The following is a 17,918-nucleotide window of genomic DNA, read 5'->3' on the forward strand; positions in this document are numbered from 1 at the left end:
CGCTGTCTTGGTTGGAGGAAAAAACTTAGCAAGGAACTTTTGAGCAAGATCATTCCATGTTGTTATTAAGCTAGTGGGGAGCACATTCAGCCATGCTTTCACTTTATCTCTCAATGAGAAAGGAAAGCCTCAAACGAATTACATCATTTGTGACACTATTGTGTTTGAACGTATTATAAATTTCTAAGAAGTTTGATATATGGCCATTTGGATCATCATTTGGAAAGCCCTTAAACTGGACTGAGGTTTAAATCATGGTGATCATAGCTGGCTTGATCTCAAAATTGTTTGCTTGAATAACTGGCCTTCGAATGCTTGATGGAATTCCTTGCACCAATGGAATAGCATAATCCCATAAGCAATGACTTTCAGCTCCTACGTGCTCTTGGATTTGCTATTCGCCCTGTTGATCAGCCATTATATTTATTGGAGCAAAACCTTGTTGATTTTCTCATCGAAGTCTTCGAAATATTCTTTTAATCTCTAGATCACAAGAAATAATGTCCAAGCTTTTTTTTCTTCTCATACAACGGTTGAACACACCTGTAAAACAAAGAAATAAAACGTAAATTAAGAATAATCTGTGAAATTTTAATATTAGTAAATAATAAAGAAAACAAAATCCCCAGCAACGACACCAAAAACTTGTTGTTAAAATTTTCACACAAGTGCACATTATCACAAACAAGTAATATAGTGATGAAGTAGAATATCGTTGCCACATAGATTTGTTTCTAAATCTTTACTAAATACTAAAATTTATGACAAATTAATCTTATTTAAGTAACTAAAATTTTTAGAAAATTAATAATAACAAAATTAAAACAAGCACTAAATTAACTAATAGAAATTAAAATTTCTTGGAAAAGACAATAGACTAAAACTTAGGATTATGGGTTCATTTAGGACTTCATCTGATACCAGCTTCTCTTATTATTTACATTCATGAGTGGTTTTACTAACCTAGAATCCAAAGCTATGTACAAGTCTCCATCAAGATGCTTGTACAAATACCTAACTTAATTGGGTTACTATATGTCTACAGTAATCAATTAAATAAGGTTCATTAAGCTAGTGTTCTAATTTAGCTATGTATCACAATTGGCATATGTCTACCCAAATCGCGATTCAAATCACCTAAGTGATGTAAACATACACTATTCAAATCTTAATCCAATCTAAAATCTCTCTATTAAGTCTCAGTTAAATTCACAAATCAATTAATTGTTGGTCAGATAATCAAAAGCATTAAGAATAAATTTGAATAAGCAAAACTATACCCATTCATAGTAAATAAAAGAGAAACTAATATTCAAATTACATGTTAAAATCCACCACAATCCTTGGAAAATAGTTTTGCTTATAATATTTAACAAAAATAATATCCAAAGAAATTTAACCATGAATCCAAGTCAAAGAAAATAAGAAAAACAAAAAAATAGAGAAAAAAACTAATTGTTGAAGCTTTGCAATCTCAATTCTTTCTCAAATTCTCTTGTTTTCTTGCTTTGTTCTTGGCTCATTTTCTCAAATTAGTTGCTTAATGCCTTTCTTTTAAAACCTCCAAAAAATGTCCCTTAAATAAGCTCCAAGTAATCTAATTTCCAAAATCCTGTCAAATTTTTATTTTTGAAAAATTGTCCACCACAGTGGCCATGATTTCTTAGTGTCGTGGTGCTAGCTTTTTACTACAGTAGCGCCACGACCTTCCTCTCTTGGCTCTATGGCACTTTAGCGTTGGAAATTTGTATGGTGCCCTTCCTTTCACCAGCACTGTAGCCTTGTTCTCCTCAGAGCTACGGCCTTGGCTTCCTGAGCACTGCAACCTTGAGTAACTCAAGGCCACGACCTTCCTCCACATGCTACCTTGTACAAAATTGTAGTAGTCAAGAATATTTCAATGCGATTTTCACCTTGATATGATTCGAATTGGGTGAAGTGGTAAACATGAAAGTTTGAGCACCATTTCTTAAATCTCCAATTACTCAAGACTCATGTCAATTGGACTTTTGGAGTGAAAGATATGCTCTAGATACCACATCATGTTCAATCCATGCATACTACTACAGTGCTCCAAATTAGACAAATAGTTTGACTACAATTTGATCAGAAATGGGCAAAGTGGTAAACATAAAAGTTGTAGCCCTTCCTTTTAGCATTCTAGTGGTCTAGGAATCATCTCATTTGGAGTTCTATATAGAGAGATATGGTCAAAATACAAAAATATATACAAATAAAGCCATCACCATACTTGCATGGATTTTCAACAAATGAGCCTTTTTCACCAAATTTCCTACAAAAGCAATAAGATAAATCAGCAATAACTACTCTGAAAGTAGTTTAAAATAAAATGATATAAAATTAAACTAAAATAACTTAAATTAACTACTTTACATGTAATCAAACTTAAACTAAAAAAACATCTAAAATGCTAAAATTCGAACCTAAAATCTCAAAGATCTAACTACTTAAGCACCCAAAATGTGTCAAAATAATTCAATATAATAAAGTTATCATACCCAAGGATGTTCCTAAGTGCGTAATACCCTAAGATGTTTTCAAATGTGTAATACATAAGGGCATTCCCAAACACGTAATGCATAAGAATATTCCCAAGTGCGCAACATTTCCTAACCACAAGTAAATTTTGTAATGATAACAAAAATAATGATAATAAAAAAATAAATATGTAAATTTGCAAGCTAGTCTTTTTTTAAGAAGGAAAAATATTAAAATGTTACCTTGCATTACTTATTTTATGTGCATGATTCAAATTACATCTTTTTATTTTATGCATAAAATTTCTTATAAGAATTTTTTATGTATAGGGTAAAATGTAGATGCCAATTTTGGCTAACCATTATTTCTTGAAAGTATTGTGTTACAAAATAAGTTTAAGCGTAGAATAACTATTTCATACGGAGAAGTGAAAGTAACTTAGAATGAGTGGTGAGGTTCACGAGTTATCTTTACATTTGAGATGTTCTAAAGAGTTTGGCTTAGTAGCTTAGATATGGATGTAGTTAAGAAAACTCCTCTTAACCTTTTCTTGAAGTACACGTGTTTTACCCAAATCGTACGCATTACATGCTCATTCTCATAACTTCCAATAAGTCATTCGTTAATGTGCTTTTCCATGATCGACACGTTCTCACATTATTAAGTTTAACATCGAATAAATCATTCCTTAACGTGCTCTTCCATGACAAGTATGCTCTCCCATGATTGAGCTTAACATCCAATAACTATTCTTTAACATGCTCTTACATGATAAAGCATGTTCTCTCATAATTGAACGTGTTTTCCTGCAAATGCTTTCCTTCTCCCAATTGCTCCTCTTATTTAGTATAAATATAAGAGTTTGGAAAATTGAGAGGCAATCAGAAAGAATCAAAACCTCAACAGAGACTACATTTAAAACTCTCCCAAATATTCTCTTTACTTAGCCCTTTCCATCCATCAAGCTTCACCACTTTCTCCACCTTTTTTTATTCCTCACCGCCTATCACCAAAGCACTTATGCTTCAAGGACTGCTCTCATATTCCTTTTTGCTGCCTCTAGTGCATTCAGTTTCACTTATTGCAACACGTCCTTTCTCTTTACCAAAAGAACCCTCTATAGGTTTACTTTGTTAAGCGGGTGGTTTCTGATTAAAATTTTCTTTGCATCCCCAAACTCCTACAACACCTCAAGTTCAATCTACAAGATCAAAGACATTGTTCATTGGAAATCTACCTCATCAAGTTGAACAAGTTGCTATGTATGTTTAGGTTCTCTAGTCCTTACAAATTGAAAATTTTTTTATTTAATTTTCATTTGATCAATGTTACTTTGTCGAAAGAATTTCTTTAAAGATGCTGGTGAAATTGTGGATATACATTTTGTTATTGATGCTGAAGGGAACTTTAAGGGATTGAACATGTTAAGTTTGCTTTATACTTCTAATAAAGATGTAAACATGTAAGGTACTTACTTTTTTTGAGATACTTTACCTTGAATCTGTTTAATTAAGAAGGTAACCAAACCCTATTAAAACTCAAATAAAATCATAAAACACTATTCAAAATCGAACTCTAATAATATAGCATTATCCACTAATTACCCAAATCCGTTAAATACTCAATTAGATAATTCAAACAATAACTTAAGCAATTATAAACTATATAAAAAGTTAATTATATATATTAATTTACAAAAAAAAAAAAGAGAAGTTGGTTAAGATGGAAAAGGTTGTATTGAAAGTAAAGAAGATAAATGTTTGAATCTTTCAAATTATAAACTTTTGAAACATTATATATAATATTAATATATGTATAATCGGGTTCGAGTTTAGGGTATCTTAAGGTTGATACCCGAAACCGAGTTGGGTGTTAAAAGTATTATTTGAATCTGCCTTATAATTGAATATAGGCTACTCGAATTCTATGTTATCAGGTTGATTCTCGTACAGCAACAACCTATTTACATCCTAATGGAGGACGACTCCAAATATTTATAGCCATATAAAATGGTCTAATAAGCATAATTCAAATATAATTAAACGTTTTTTTTTAAATTATTTAGTTTAGATTTTAAATGTATGGTAAAAATATAAAGATTCCTATAATATTTAGTTGAAGAATTCACTTTCTTAATTAGTTTGAAAAATTCCTTTTTATCCCTTTGTGATTTGATTATAAATACACTTATCTCTTGAAAAGGTAACTAATTAATTTTAAGTGAAAAACAATTATATCCTTTTATTGTTTATTTCTTCATTTCAATTATTAGTTTTTTTTGCTTTCTCTTTTTATCTCTTTTCTTTTGTTCAAAAAAATTTTTAATTATAAATTTAGGAAATTTTATTAGTTATAAATATGGTCGAAAGATTTAAATTAGTTTCAAAATTATCCTTAATTATTATCAAATTAAATTTTAATAAAGTTAAATTATACTTCAACAAATTATATAAAAATAAATAGTTAATAGATTATATGCTTGTGTTTTAATTAAAAATTAAATTTAATAATTAAAAAAATTATGTTTTAGAGGATAAGCGTATTTTTCATCACTTTTCATAGAACAAAAAGAGTAAGTGCATTTTCAATCAAACATTTGGAAGTTTTTGTAATTTTCTCTTATGATTTTGAATAATTTATTTTTAAAAATTATATAGTTGTAATAATTTTTTTTTTTTAAAAAAGGAATTTTATTATAATCATATCATCCTAGGAAAACAAATTCCTAACATATCATTCATCAATAAGTTCTTGACACCCACAAGTGGCCAATCTTAAAATAAAACACCTTTATTCAATGTGAAACCCATATTGGCCATAAAATCCATTACTTTGTTTTCTTCCTCGATATATGTGAGAGATCTTCACATTCTAATTTCATTGAAGCATCACTCGAACAGCTTGGATGAGGTTTGAATTAGCACATTGATGAGAGAAAGAAGGTGTGATTGCATGTACTACCATCTTGTTATCCAATTGCATGTAAGCTAAACATTTCCCCAAGCTCGTTACATAACCTTTTTGCTAGTCACCTGTAGCATCTTGTGTAACACTTTCATAGCCCAATCTTGGGCCATGACCAGCGCATGGACCCAATAGGCATAGCCCATCGGGCCCAAGCAAGCCTTTTTATGAAAATTTATTCATTAAACCATCTGTCCTTCATTTACCTCTAAAGTTCTTAATTCATAGTTATAAAAAATAGTTTATTCCCAAGAATAGATCATGGCAACTAAACATATACCATTCTTAAAATAATATTACCATTTGCGAACCTATGGCGATATTACTATTCAAGCCAAACATACAGTGTTTACAACAAATCTCATGAATTACATTTAAATAGCCATATACACATACAAAAGACCTTGACTATTAGCGGAGTGACTCTGGCGTGGATACTATCATGGGGTATTTTGGTAAACCTACCGTAAGATGAACAGAAGGAAACGCCTCTACCTAAGATCCAGCTACCTTCGAACCTAAAAATTAAAACATGAAATTGAAAAGGATGAGTATAAACCCAATGAGTGAACATAGAAAGGGAACAAGCAAACAATACAAAGAGTTTTTCGAAAACATTATGAACTCGTTTAAAAAACAATGCAATTTTGTATGTTATGAACAAAACTCGATGCTGTGCTGTTTTTCAACTCATTTTAAACATTTAGGAAGTTCAACTTTCAACATTCAATGCAATCACATAATATTTTCTCTAATATTTCTATGGTATATGTAAACATGTATACAACCGTCGGTCATCAGCTCATGTGCACTCCCACACCGTACATAGTTGGAATCATCACCCACTAGTCATCAGCTCATGTGCACTCCCACACTGCACATAGCTAGAATCGCCCATTATCACTGGCATGTGCACTCCCACACCACACATGCGAGGTTACAATTATCATTCAACATTACATTTCAATGCATGGCACATGTAACAACATGTAACAAGAATCTTTGCATAACAAAACATCACATGCCACAAATAAATTGGCAATTCAACATAATATTTCAAATACGTAATTCATCACATTATACGTATCGCATAACATAGGAACACATGAGTTAATCGCATTGCACAATTTCACAACGTAAAGACATTTCATCAAAGGCTTGTTCCCAAGCATATTTTAAAACAAAGACAAATAAAGTTTTCAAATGATTCATTCAAACATGTGCATTTATCCCAAAACATTTTTAAATGCAAGTTCACTCACCTTAACAATGCTACCTAACGAAACTAGAGCCCACAAGATCTTAATCCAGGTAGTCCCAAAATACCATCAAAACCTATATTTACCAATAAACTAGAACAACCTCAATTGAGTCATAATCTGAATCTAATAATTCTAATAAATATATACTGTACAATCCACACTCTAACCTAACACTTAACGTAGAATTTTAGTCTAATTCATAAACCCCTTAAACTAATTATGCAAGCTTGAAGTTTTCTTTACCTTGGTGCTTAAAGGCATGAAGATCAGCAAAACCTAACCATTTCAAGGAAAGAAAATTTGAAGAAAATTAGAAAATAAAGTCTAAAAATTAAAACCCCATAAATCCTAAAATTCAAGAGTTGAAAATATATACCTATTGGCTTTAAAATGAAGATCTGCAGCCGAAAATTCAAGTATTGATGCAAGTGGAGTAGAAATAGAAAAGGAAGAAAAAGAAGAAAAGAAAGAGAGATTTTTCTTTCTCTTTCCTAAGGTTTAGATGTGCTGAAAAATGGGGTTAGAAGTTGTGGTTTTGGTGCCCAAGAAGTTAGGGGAAGGAAGAAGAAAATAAAAGAAAGAAAAAGAAAACAAGGAAAAGAAAATGAAAAAGGTTGATTTTTTTTTGTGAAGGATGAAAATGGTGTTGGGAGGAGAAGAAGATAGAAGAAGATGCCTTGGACATGATGGCTGACCATGGGATAAGGATGAAGGGTCAAAGCTTCCTCTTTGACCAAATTAATAGTAAAATTACCATTTTACCCTCCAAGGTTTTCACCCTTTTTAATTTAAGTCCTCTCACAATCTTTTAATTCCAATTTCTTCTTATTTTTCTTCCTTAACACTTGTACTAATAAAATATTAAGTTTATAATTTAACGCAGTGTCACCATAATATTTAAATATTTACTTACCCGCACTAGCTTTATTTAATAAAGACACACGGGCTCCATTAACATCAATTTTTCTCCGAAATTTCCTCGTTCTTCTTATTCCCTACTTAAATTGACCATATACTCCTTCTTCATGAAAAATTTTGACATTGAATAAAATATTAATATTTTAATATTATTTTATTAATAAAATATTATTTTATTCTAAAATTTTTCACGTGTCACGTTAGCACCCAAAATGTCTTATTATACCCCGACTCTCTTCCGAATCACTTTTTATCTTGCTAATTCATCTTTAATAAAAATATTATTATTAAATTGTTATTTCTTCGTGTGCGAAATATTTTTTCTCCAAACTATTCATTTCTCCTTTCATCACTTTTAAACATTCTAATTAACCTCAATTGACATCCGATAAGCTTTATTAGCCACCATATCAAAGTACGAGATATTACAAACACCTCCAGCAGTAGTCTTATCAATGCTGCTTTGATAAGCACCATTAGAGTTAACCGCAACCCAACTTGTTGTCAACTAAGGCCAACTAGTGAGCACTTCCTCTCTTCTCTTTGGCTCGTTGCTAGTAGAGATAGGACTGATAAAAGCATTGAAAGCTATAGCAGTCAATCCCTTGATTATCGTAAGCAGGGGCGGAGCTAGCTAATTTTTGTTGGGGAGGCCAAAGACGAAAAAGAATAAATGCTAAAAATTTTTAAAACTAATATGTTAAACTTAATCAATGATCAAAAGATTTATAATAGAAAATAATTTTATATAACATGTATATAAAGAAACCAAGCAAAAAAAGACTTATAATAGTTATTTAAGAAAGTTGTGCTTGATGATGTTTCCTATATTCAAATTCATCAATTATTGACTATATACTGAAAAGACTAGTAATGTCTTTCTCAATATAAACAACTAAATTATCTACAAGAAACTCATCATCTATTTTATTATGGAGTCTTGTTTTCACAATTTTCATTGCTGAAAAGGCTTTCTCTATAGTTGCTGTAGAAACCGAAAGAGGCAAAATAAGGCGAATTATCTATCAATCAAGTAGTAATTTTTTTACTTTTCTTTTTCTGCTAATCTCTGGCACAATTTAGAAAGTATCTTAATATCTTCAAAACTTTGATGATGAAGTATATCGAGCTCGTAATGCCTCAATTGTAACCTCAAAATAAGTCTTTCTTATTCTGTGAAATCTTGAGAATAAAAACTCTCTGCTAACTTGCAGATATTATCAATATTGTATGATTTGTAATTGTTATTAGGATCCAAAGCAGTGCTTAAAGTTAAAAGTTTCACAGCTTGCTCACTGAATTTCAAATTCAATTATTGTAACTGGGAATCTATCATCACTAAGAATATATCAACTCGATAATGATGCTCCATAGTTACATCTAGTTGATGAGATCGACCTCTACCCAAGATATATCATGCACCCATGTCAGGAATTTCTATCTCATGTTTTTGACAAAATTTTTTCACATTTTCAAGTAAATTAGACCACCCTTCATCTCTCAACTTCTGAAGAAATGATTTTGTAGTAAAAACAAGATGAATTGCATTTAAAATATCTTGAGAGCGTAATTGTAATGTTTGGCAAAGAACATTAGTGATTGCCATAATCTCATATATCAAGTGCAATATGAAAATAAATTCAAATGATGCTAATATTTTACTAGCAGCAGAAGCATCACCTCTTTGTGAATAATTGGCCCTTTCGTCAATAATATTTTCCACAACAGTGCAAGTTGCATCAAACATTCTCATCAAGCTACAAATAGAATGAAAGTGTGAGCTCTATCGAGTATCTCCAGCTCTTTGTAGAGTTCCCACTTGATTTGCTCCTCTACTTGTTTCAATTTCATCACTAGCCATCATGTTTGCAATGTTAATTGCTTGAGCAGCTTGTAATTGGTCATTTCTTTTGGAAGAAGCACTAACAATATTTATAATAGAAGTCAACTGTGTAAAAAATTCATGAATATGGACTACTTCTCTAGATGCTACAACTAATGCTAATTGTAATCTATGAGCATAACAATGCACATAATATGTGTATGGACAATCGTTAAGTACCAAAGCTTGTAAACCATTCCATCACCACACATGTTACTAGCACCATCATATCTTTGCCCTCGAATACTTTCAACAAGAAAGACTTATTTTGAGGTTACAATTGAGGCATTACGAGCTCGATATACTTCATCATCAAAGTTTTGAAGATATTAAGACACTTTCTGAATTGTGCAAGAGATTAACAGAAATAGAAAAGTCAAAAAATTACCACTTGATTGATAGATTAATTCACGTTATTTTGACTATTTCGGTTTCTACAGCAACTACAGAGAGAGCCTTTTCAGCAATGAAAATTGTGAAAACAAGACTCCGGAACAAAATAGATGATGAGTTTCTTGCAAATAATTTAGTTGTTTATATTGAGAAAGACATTGCTAGTTTTCTTAGTACAAAGTCAATAATTGATGAATTTGAATATAGGAAACATCGTCGAGCACAACTTTCTTAAATAACTATTATAAGTCTTTTTTTTCTTGGTTTTTTTGTTTATATGTTATATAAAATTATTTTCTATTATGAATCTTTTGATCGTTGGTTAAGTTCAACTTATTAGTTTTAAAAATTTTTAGCTTTTATTCTTTTTATCTTTGGCCCCCCAACAAAAATTGGCTAGCTCTACCTCTGTTTGCAAATGTCGAGCCATCAAATCAAATGAATTTTTCTATTGCTGGTATCTCCCCCTTAAAGGAAATTTTGACAGAGCTTTTCAATTCTACTATAGCATTCTAGAGGGATAGCTATAACTTGCATGGTATAGTAAGGTATCGTGGTAAGTACAGACTTAATCAATGTAAGTCTACTTGTAAAAGGTAGAGAGGATGCCATCCATGAGCTCAATTTGCTCCTCACCTTGTCCTCTAAATACCAAAAAGTGGAAGCTCTTTTCTGTTTGTGTAGCGGGGGGACACCAAGGTATTTCCCCATCTCATCAGTATGGTTGAAGCCCGAACAGGCTTGTAGGGAATGAATGCATTCCATCGAGACATTTTTAGAGCAAAAAAGTAAGACTTCTGCACACCAACATGTTCCTTTGAACAAGTACAAAAATCATCTAAAACTCTTTTAATGACCTCCATTTGAGAAGTTGAAGCCCCTACGAATAATAAGAGATCATCTACAAAGAATGATTGGGTTAATGATAGACACTCTCTACCCAATTTTATCGGCTTCCATAAACCTTGTGAGACTGCTAATGCCATGGGCAAGTCTTTCCATACATAATTCAAATAGGTAAGGTAATAGGAGGTCTCCTTGTCGAACCCTTCTAGAAGGAGCAAAACTTTCTGTTGGTGAACCATTCCATAAGATTTGCGTGCTAAAACATCTCCAGCTACAAAGTAGAACATCAATAATCTTAGTTGGAATTCTGGCTTCCACTAAAGTATCATGAACGAACTCCCATCTGAGTTCGTCATGGGCTTTCTCAAGGTCAATTTTTATCATCATCCATCCAACTTGACCTTTCTTTTTCCTGCAAGAATGAATAACTTCTTGGGCCACAATTATGTTATCTATGATCACCTTTCTTGGTATGAGGCTTGCTTGAGTATTTACTATCAACACACTCATAAATGGTTTTAGCCTATTAGTAATCACCTTTATTAAGACTTTAAAAAAAAACTAGAAGTAAACTAATAAGACTACACTGAGAAATATATTCTGGTGAAGGTATTTTTGGAATTATCACAATCAAATATTTACATAAATCATTACCAATTTCTCCACCTTCAAAAACATTCTACACATATTGCACCCCACTGTGTCCAACAGTACTCTATTGAGATTGGAAAAATAGATCGTGTAGTCCATCTAATTCTGGCGCCTTTAATGGTTTCATCTCAAATAAAGTGACTTTGACTTCACTTTCATTAACCAATTTAACTAACATCTCATGATCTTCCGTTGCAAGTAAAGGAAATTTACCTCTTATCGGATACACAGAGAAGAATTCATCTTCTTTAGAATACAAATGGTGGAAGAAATTAATAGCTAGGGACTTAATAGAATTTCCATCATCACACCATTGATTCTCATCATTCCGAAGCCTTACGATTTTGATTTGGTCTATCTATGTATGGCTCTAAGATGAAAGTATTTAGTGTTCCGATCCTCCAACTTAAGCTAATTCGCCTTAGATTTTTGCATTCAAAATGCTTTTTCTTGTTGGAGAACTGTTTCATATTCTTTCCTTAGGGTAACCTTGAGTTCACAAAGATGTCTAGAAGGCTTGGATTCTAGTGCTTTTTCAATACCACCCAACCTTGCCATCAATCTTCATTTTCTATAGAAAATATCACCAAATACCTCTTTTTTCCAATCTCTTGCCTTGTTAGAGAAATCTGATATGGTACATTGGATGTTAGTTGAGGTATCCCAAGACTACTTAACAAAATCTCCAAATTCCTTGTGTGCAAGCCATGTTGCTTGAAATTGAAAATTAGATTTTCATTGTGTTATTCTGTCATTACCAAAGGAAATAAAAAAGGTTTGTAGTCCGACTTGACTCTCGGCAAGTGATGGACAGTAGCTTCTTGAAAATTTAGTCCCTATCCAGAGTTACATACAGCTCAGTTAATTCTTTTTGCCACCAATCCTTTCTTCCAAGTGAATTTGGGACCTTTAAACCCAAGGCCAAGTAACCCAAAGTCATTAATAAATTTTTGGAACTAATGGCAAGGACGGCTACCTCTTTGAGAACCCCCCACTTTCTCATGTGAAAAAAATGAAAGAGTTAAAATCACCTACTAACATCCATTGTCTATTTACCCGTCTTGTGTGAAGAGTTAGCTCCTCCCACAGATCACGACGAAGATTATGCTTGGAATGACCATAGATTGCAGAAAAATACCAATTAGAGCCTGCTTGCTGTTCAACTAATAAATGTATACATTATGGATGATTCCCGACCATAGAAATTTAAACCCACTCTTTCCACAAAATCCAAATTCCTTTAGAAAAACCCGAAGCCTCCACTCCATGGGATCCGTCGAAATTCAAGGAGCTAATCACCTTATCTTCTACCATACCACTTATTTGTGGCTCTATTAAAACAAGCACTGAAAAGTTATAATGCATGTAAAAATCGTTAATCACTTTGACTACACCTTCATCACCTGCACCTTGACGATTCCAAATACAAGAAGTTTGAAATTCATAAATATTATAAAGTATACAATCACGAAGTATTCAAGATTCCTCTTTACTTTCATCAAGAGCCATTGTGGCCAATCTATACAAGTTAGAGATTGAATCCTTTATTGACTTCCATCTCCTCTCCATGTAAAATAGGTCTAGGCACTAATCTTTCCTCCATCATTGATTGAGATAAAACCGTCAATTTAAGATTAATCGTAGCACTCTTAGCTCTCGCCTTTTTCTTCAGAGATACCTTTTGTAGCTACATGGTGCTCCGGCTGCTGGGTGGTCTTTCCTCCTTATTGTGCAATAAGATCCCACCACTCTTCTCCAATCATATAGTCACCCGTGTCCTATCTTGAACTAAGGGGCTCAACCAAGTAAAACTGTGGAATTTGAGTAGAGACTTGATTTATATAAAAGTAAACATATTTGTCAGGTTACGAATATGATCTTAATTAATATCCAAAAAAGAATAACCATGTGATCACGTTCCTGAACCTGAGACACTTGTAATTGTAATTTAAGATAATGTGAGGACATGCATATGTAATTTTCAAAACTATTAGGAACCATCGTAAATAAATAAATAAATAAATAAATAAAACCTAGTTAAAATTAAACACGTAAGAAAGAAGAAAAAGGAGAAGACAGTGCGGTCAAAGCCCTAGAAATCAGACTAGAGCCAAACGAAATAAAATCTTTTTACCCCAATTTCTCTCGCTATCTTACTTCAAAACTTTCATCTTCTTCTCTCTCAAAATCAATCTCGTTTCCCAGGTAAAACCCCATTTCCCTTTATTTACACGTTTGCCCCCTCTGGTTTCTCTTCTCTTCTCTAATTCCCCTGAGACTCTTTTTTGATCAGATCTACGTTTTCTGTTTTTTATAAATTTTTTAGAAAGTTTATTTTGGTGAAATTATGGGTCTTTTTTGGATGTGATTAGAGAAATTATAGTTGTTCTTTTAATTTTATTTAATTTTTTGTCAATTATTAATAGCTTATTTACAAATTTTACATATTTGCTGTTTAAATATGTGGGTTTGATTGGAAATTTCATTTTTTTTCTGCTATTGAATTTTTCAGGTATTGGTTCTCTCAATATCTGCTATTTTAATTTTGGGGGGTTGATTTCAAGTGGAATTTTCAGTTTGTTCTGGACAATAAATTTGTGGGTCAAAGTTGTTGAGATGCGATTAGTATTTTATCGTTGAATTTGTGTAGTTGAAATCCTGAGCTATGGAGTATTAAGGATTTTATAAATGTGTTTTTTTCAATGGTGTTACTGATAGTTTTTGCTATATCGCCTTTCACGTTCTTAAAGATGCTAAAAGTAAGATCTTATTTGATTAAAAATGAACAAGTAATTAGAATGTAGTGTGTATTCAAACATAACCTTTTCCTTATAGAAGTAATTTTGTACATTTGCTATTCACTAAAATGATAGTAAATCAAATGGAGCTTTGGTGTTACTAAATTATGCTATGATGATTGAAAATATGCCACTATTTTATTGATTTGGTCTGTGGATTAGTTTTATGCTGGTGCTTTACATTTTGAGTGGCTTGCCCGTAGAGATTGGTTAAGTTAGTAGGTGTTTGAAATGTTTTATAATTGACTTGGAAACAGGTTTTAGTTTTGCTGATAATAATGGCGGGTCAGAGGAATAGCTATGGAAAGCGGGCTCATTCTCAGTCTGATTATTCTGAGAATGGATCAAATAAGAGGAGAAATCCAGGTGATGACAGGGAACAATTTGTTATTGACTCAGAAGATACCGTATATCGGTACTTGTGCCCTGTAAGAAAAATAGGAAGCATTATTGGAAGGGGAGGGGAAATTGTTAAGCAATTAAGAGCAGAAACTAAATCAAAGATTAGGATTGGTGAGACAGTTCCTGGTTCTGAGGAGCGTGTGGTTACTATCTACAGCTCTAGGGATGAGACAAATGCCCTCGAAGATGGTAACAATTTTGTTTCTCCTGCTCAAGACGCTCTATTCAGGGTGCATGACAAAGTTGTAGCAGAAGATTTGCACGGTGATGAAGATTCTGAAGGTCACCAAGTCACTGCTCGGCTTCTTGTACCTTCTGATCAGATTGGATGTGTTATAGGAAAGGGTGGACAGATAGTTCAGAACATACGTAGTGAAACTGGTGCTCAGATTCGCATTCTTAAGGATGAGCACTTACCTTCTTGTGCCTTGAGCACAGATGAACTTGTACAGGTAATTTGACTAAATTTGGTAGTTGTGGTATTATTTTTGGATTGTGCTAATGCTTTACTCAATCCCTCTAAAACATAGTTTAGTTGATCCATTGATATGGAGGAGATTTGTGCTAAGAAGAGTTTTAATTTATTGAAAGGATTGGCAAGATGTTTTCGTTGTGGTTATAAATCAACAGTTTCATCAAAGATTTTCTTGCTTTTTAGCTCTGGAGTTAACAAATTTCATCACTTAATTTTTCAGCATTGAGTTCTTTAATTTATGAAACCATACTTTTGTCTTTTTCCTCTCTTTTTTGGCATTCATCTAATATTTGCTATGTTTTTGTTCTTTTTTTTTAAATCTTCGTTTTCTTTCATTTGGTACCTGTTGCGTGTAACATTTATATTTCTTCTTTTTTTGTAGTTTTTCTCTTTATGATGTTCTATGACAGTTGGCTTGTTTTTATTTAATTTAATTTTGGCTTTAGATATCTGGGGAAGCTACAGTTGTGAAAAAGGCTCTGCATCAAATTGCTTCTCGCCTCCATGAGAATCCTTCACGATCTCAGCACTTGCTTGCGGCTGCCATGTCAAATGCATACCCTGCTGGTGGTGCACTGCTTGGTCCAGCTGCTGGTGCCCAGATCGTAGGAATAGCTCCATTGGTGGGTCCTTATGGAGGATACAAAGGTGACACTGGAGAATGGCCACGCTCCTTGTACTCGGCTCCAAGGGACGAGATGTCATCAAAAGAATTTTCTCTTCGTTTGGTTTGTCCAACTGCTAATATCGGAGGCGTGATTGGCAAAGGTGGTGCTATAATCAACCAGATCAGGCAGGAATCAGGTGCAGTCATCAAAGTTGATAGCTCAGCTACTGAAGGAGATGATTGCTTAATAACTGTTTCAGCCAAGGAGGTCAGCTTTTAATCTTTGCTATGTTTATATTTCTTGTGGAAATATTTTTGGTCAGCCTTTTCTTAGGTTGTTGATGGTTTTCTGAATCTTGTCTGTTTTAGTTCTTTGAGGATACATATTCACCTACTATTGAAGCTGCTGTGCGGTTGCAACCTAGATGCAGTGAGAAGGTTGAAAGAGACTCTGGAATTATATCATTCACAACCCGCTTACTCGTGCCAACGTCACGCATTGGCTGCCTTATTGGTAAAGGAGGAAGTATTGTAACTGAGATGAGGAGGATTACAAAAGCTAATATTCGTATATTGTCGAAGGAAAGCCTTCCAAAGATTGCATCTGAAGATGATGAGATGGTCCAGGTGAAGTACCGTCAGTGTTTTATGATTTTCCTAATCATTGCTTTCTATTTGTTTGTTCAAAGTTGTTTTAGTTAATAGGAACAGAGATTTTTGGTGATCAGATTGCTGGAGACCTTGATGTTGCAAAGGATGCTCTCGTACAAATAACAACGCGGTTAAGAGCAAATGTTTTTGATAGGGAAGGTGCTGTTTCTGCATTAGTCCCAGTTTTGCCGTATCTTCCTGTGCCAACAGAGGGAACAGACAGTTTGAGTTATGAAAGTAGAGACAGCAAAAGGCATGGACGTGGCCATTCTTACTCTGGTGGTTATGGCTCCAGCGATTTAGGTGCTAGTGACAGCTATGGAAGCTATGGGGGTCCCCAGGTATTTTTGATAACTTTACCGTTATACAGGTACCTTATGCAGATAAAGGGTAAAAATATTAATTTGTTTGACCCTGTTTTGCATTTATTGAGTGAGAAATGTTTTTAGAGCCCTTTGCTCCCTTCTATATCCATTTCTTATTTTAGTTAGTTCTCTTGTAACCACTGTCTCTGTCTCTGTATCTGTCTCTCTCTCTCTCTCTGGTAGTGAACAATGATGATTCTTCATGTTATTTGTAGATTGGTGGTAGTAGCAGTGCTTATGGAGCTTATGGAGGTTATTCTTCAGGACGTGGTGGCCCTTCTGGGTGAGAATTATTTATTTCCTTTGAAAGAACATTTTTATTGTTGTCATTATTGTCATCATTATCATCAATTAAAGGTGAAATTCTTTAGGCTGAGGGAGCGATTGCACTATTATTATATTTAAATATTTGAACTCCATGACATTGGCATGAAGTTTTTTCAAGGGTAAGCTAGACTACATTTTATTCTTTCCTAAGCATGTGTGTGAGGCTTTTAGTCTTGATTAGGTTTAGTATATGCCTACTCTTGTAGGATTCTTCGATATTCATCATTAACTTCTCTTACCAGGTTATCCAGCCATACCCCTGTTTCCCGGCGCAAAAACTATGGGTACTAAAATTTGGTGATTGGTACGTGCAGATAGACTATAGTTTTCCTTTCGGTATTCTTTTGTCTATTCTTATAACTGGCAATGCTCTGATTTGGGGCAATACGCACTAGTGTATGGCAGTTTGCTAACATAGCCTACCAATCTCCCTATATAGGATTCTGATGCTCTTGTTTTCCCTTTGTTGCCTTTCCATTCCCATTAAAACAGCTGAGATTTATGAAGCCTGAAGCCAGCCTACTGCCTACTTTGATGAAGCCTGCCTAAACCGGAAGACCCGATGAACCAGGGTTTGACAAACTCATGGCCCACCCTGATGCTACTACCTAGAGGGACCAAATTTATGTGGAGATCTTATTATTTACTTTGAAATTTGCCATGTCCATGACACCAAAAATACCAAGCTCTATAATATGTGCTCCCAAGAACCTAGCTAGCCGGCATGCCTGTTGCTGCCTTTTTATTGTTGTCTTTTTTGCTTTCCAGTTTGCACTTGTTTAGAGGTTCAAAACCATGTAGCTTCTTCCATCCTTTGGCGGTTGTACTAAGAGTGCTGGGGTTTGTTTATCTAACATTTGTCTTCTGTGTTCTCTTAA

General features: G+C 33.5%; 1 protein-coding gene across 1 annotated transcript; it reads left to right on the plus strand.

Annotated features, from left to right (window-relative positions):
* Nucleotides 1-13,461: 13,461 nt before the first annotated feature.
* Nucleotides 13,462-17,918, plus strand: LOC18601548 (RNA-binding KH domain-containing protein). The gene is made up of 8 exons (XM_018119874.2): nucleotides 13,462-13,620; nucleotides 14,471-15,067; nucleotides 15,537-15,965; nucleotides 16,067-16,324; nucleotides 16,426-16,689; nucleotides 16,929-16,996; nucleotides 17,283-17,344; nucleotides 17,533-17,918. Exons 2-7 carry the CDS (start codon nucleotides 14,492-14,494, stop codon nucleotides 17,329-17,331), a joined length of 1,644 nt encoding a protein of 547 aa, XP_017975363.1. The 5' UTR covers nucleotides 13,462-13,620; nucleotides 14,471-14,491; the 3' UTR covers nucleotides 17,332-17,344; nucleotides 17,533-17,918.

The sequence above is a fragment of the Theobroma cacao genome, chromosome 4 (assembly GCF_053813885.1).
Source record: "Theobroma cacao isolate CCN51 chromosome 4, ASM5381388v1, whole genome shotgun sequence".
Taxonomy (NCBI): domain Eukaryota; kingdom Viridiplantae; phylum Streptophyta; class Magnoliopsida; order Malvales; family Malvaceae; genus Theobroma; species Theobroma cacao.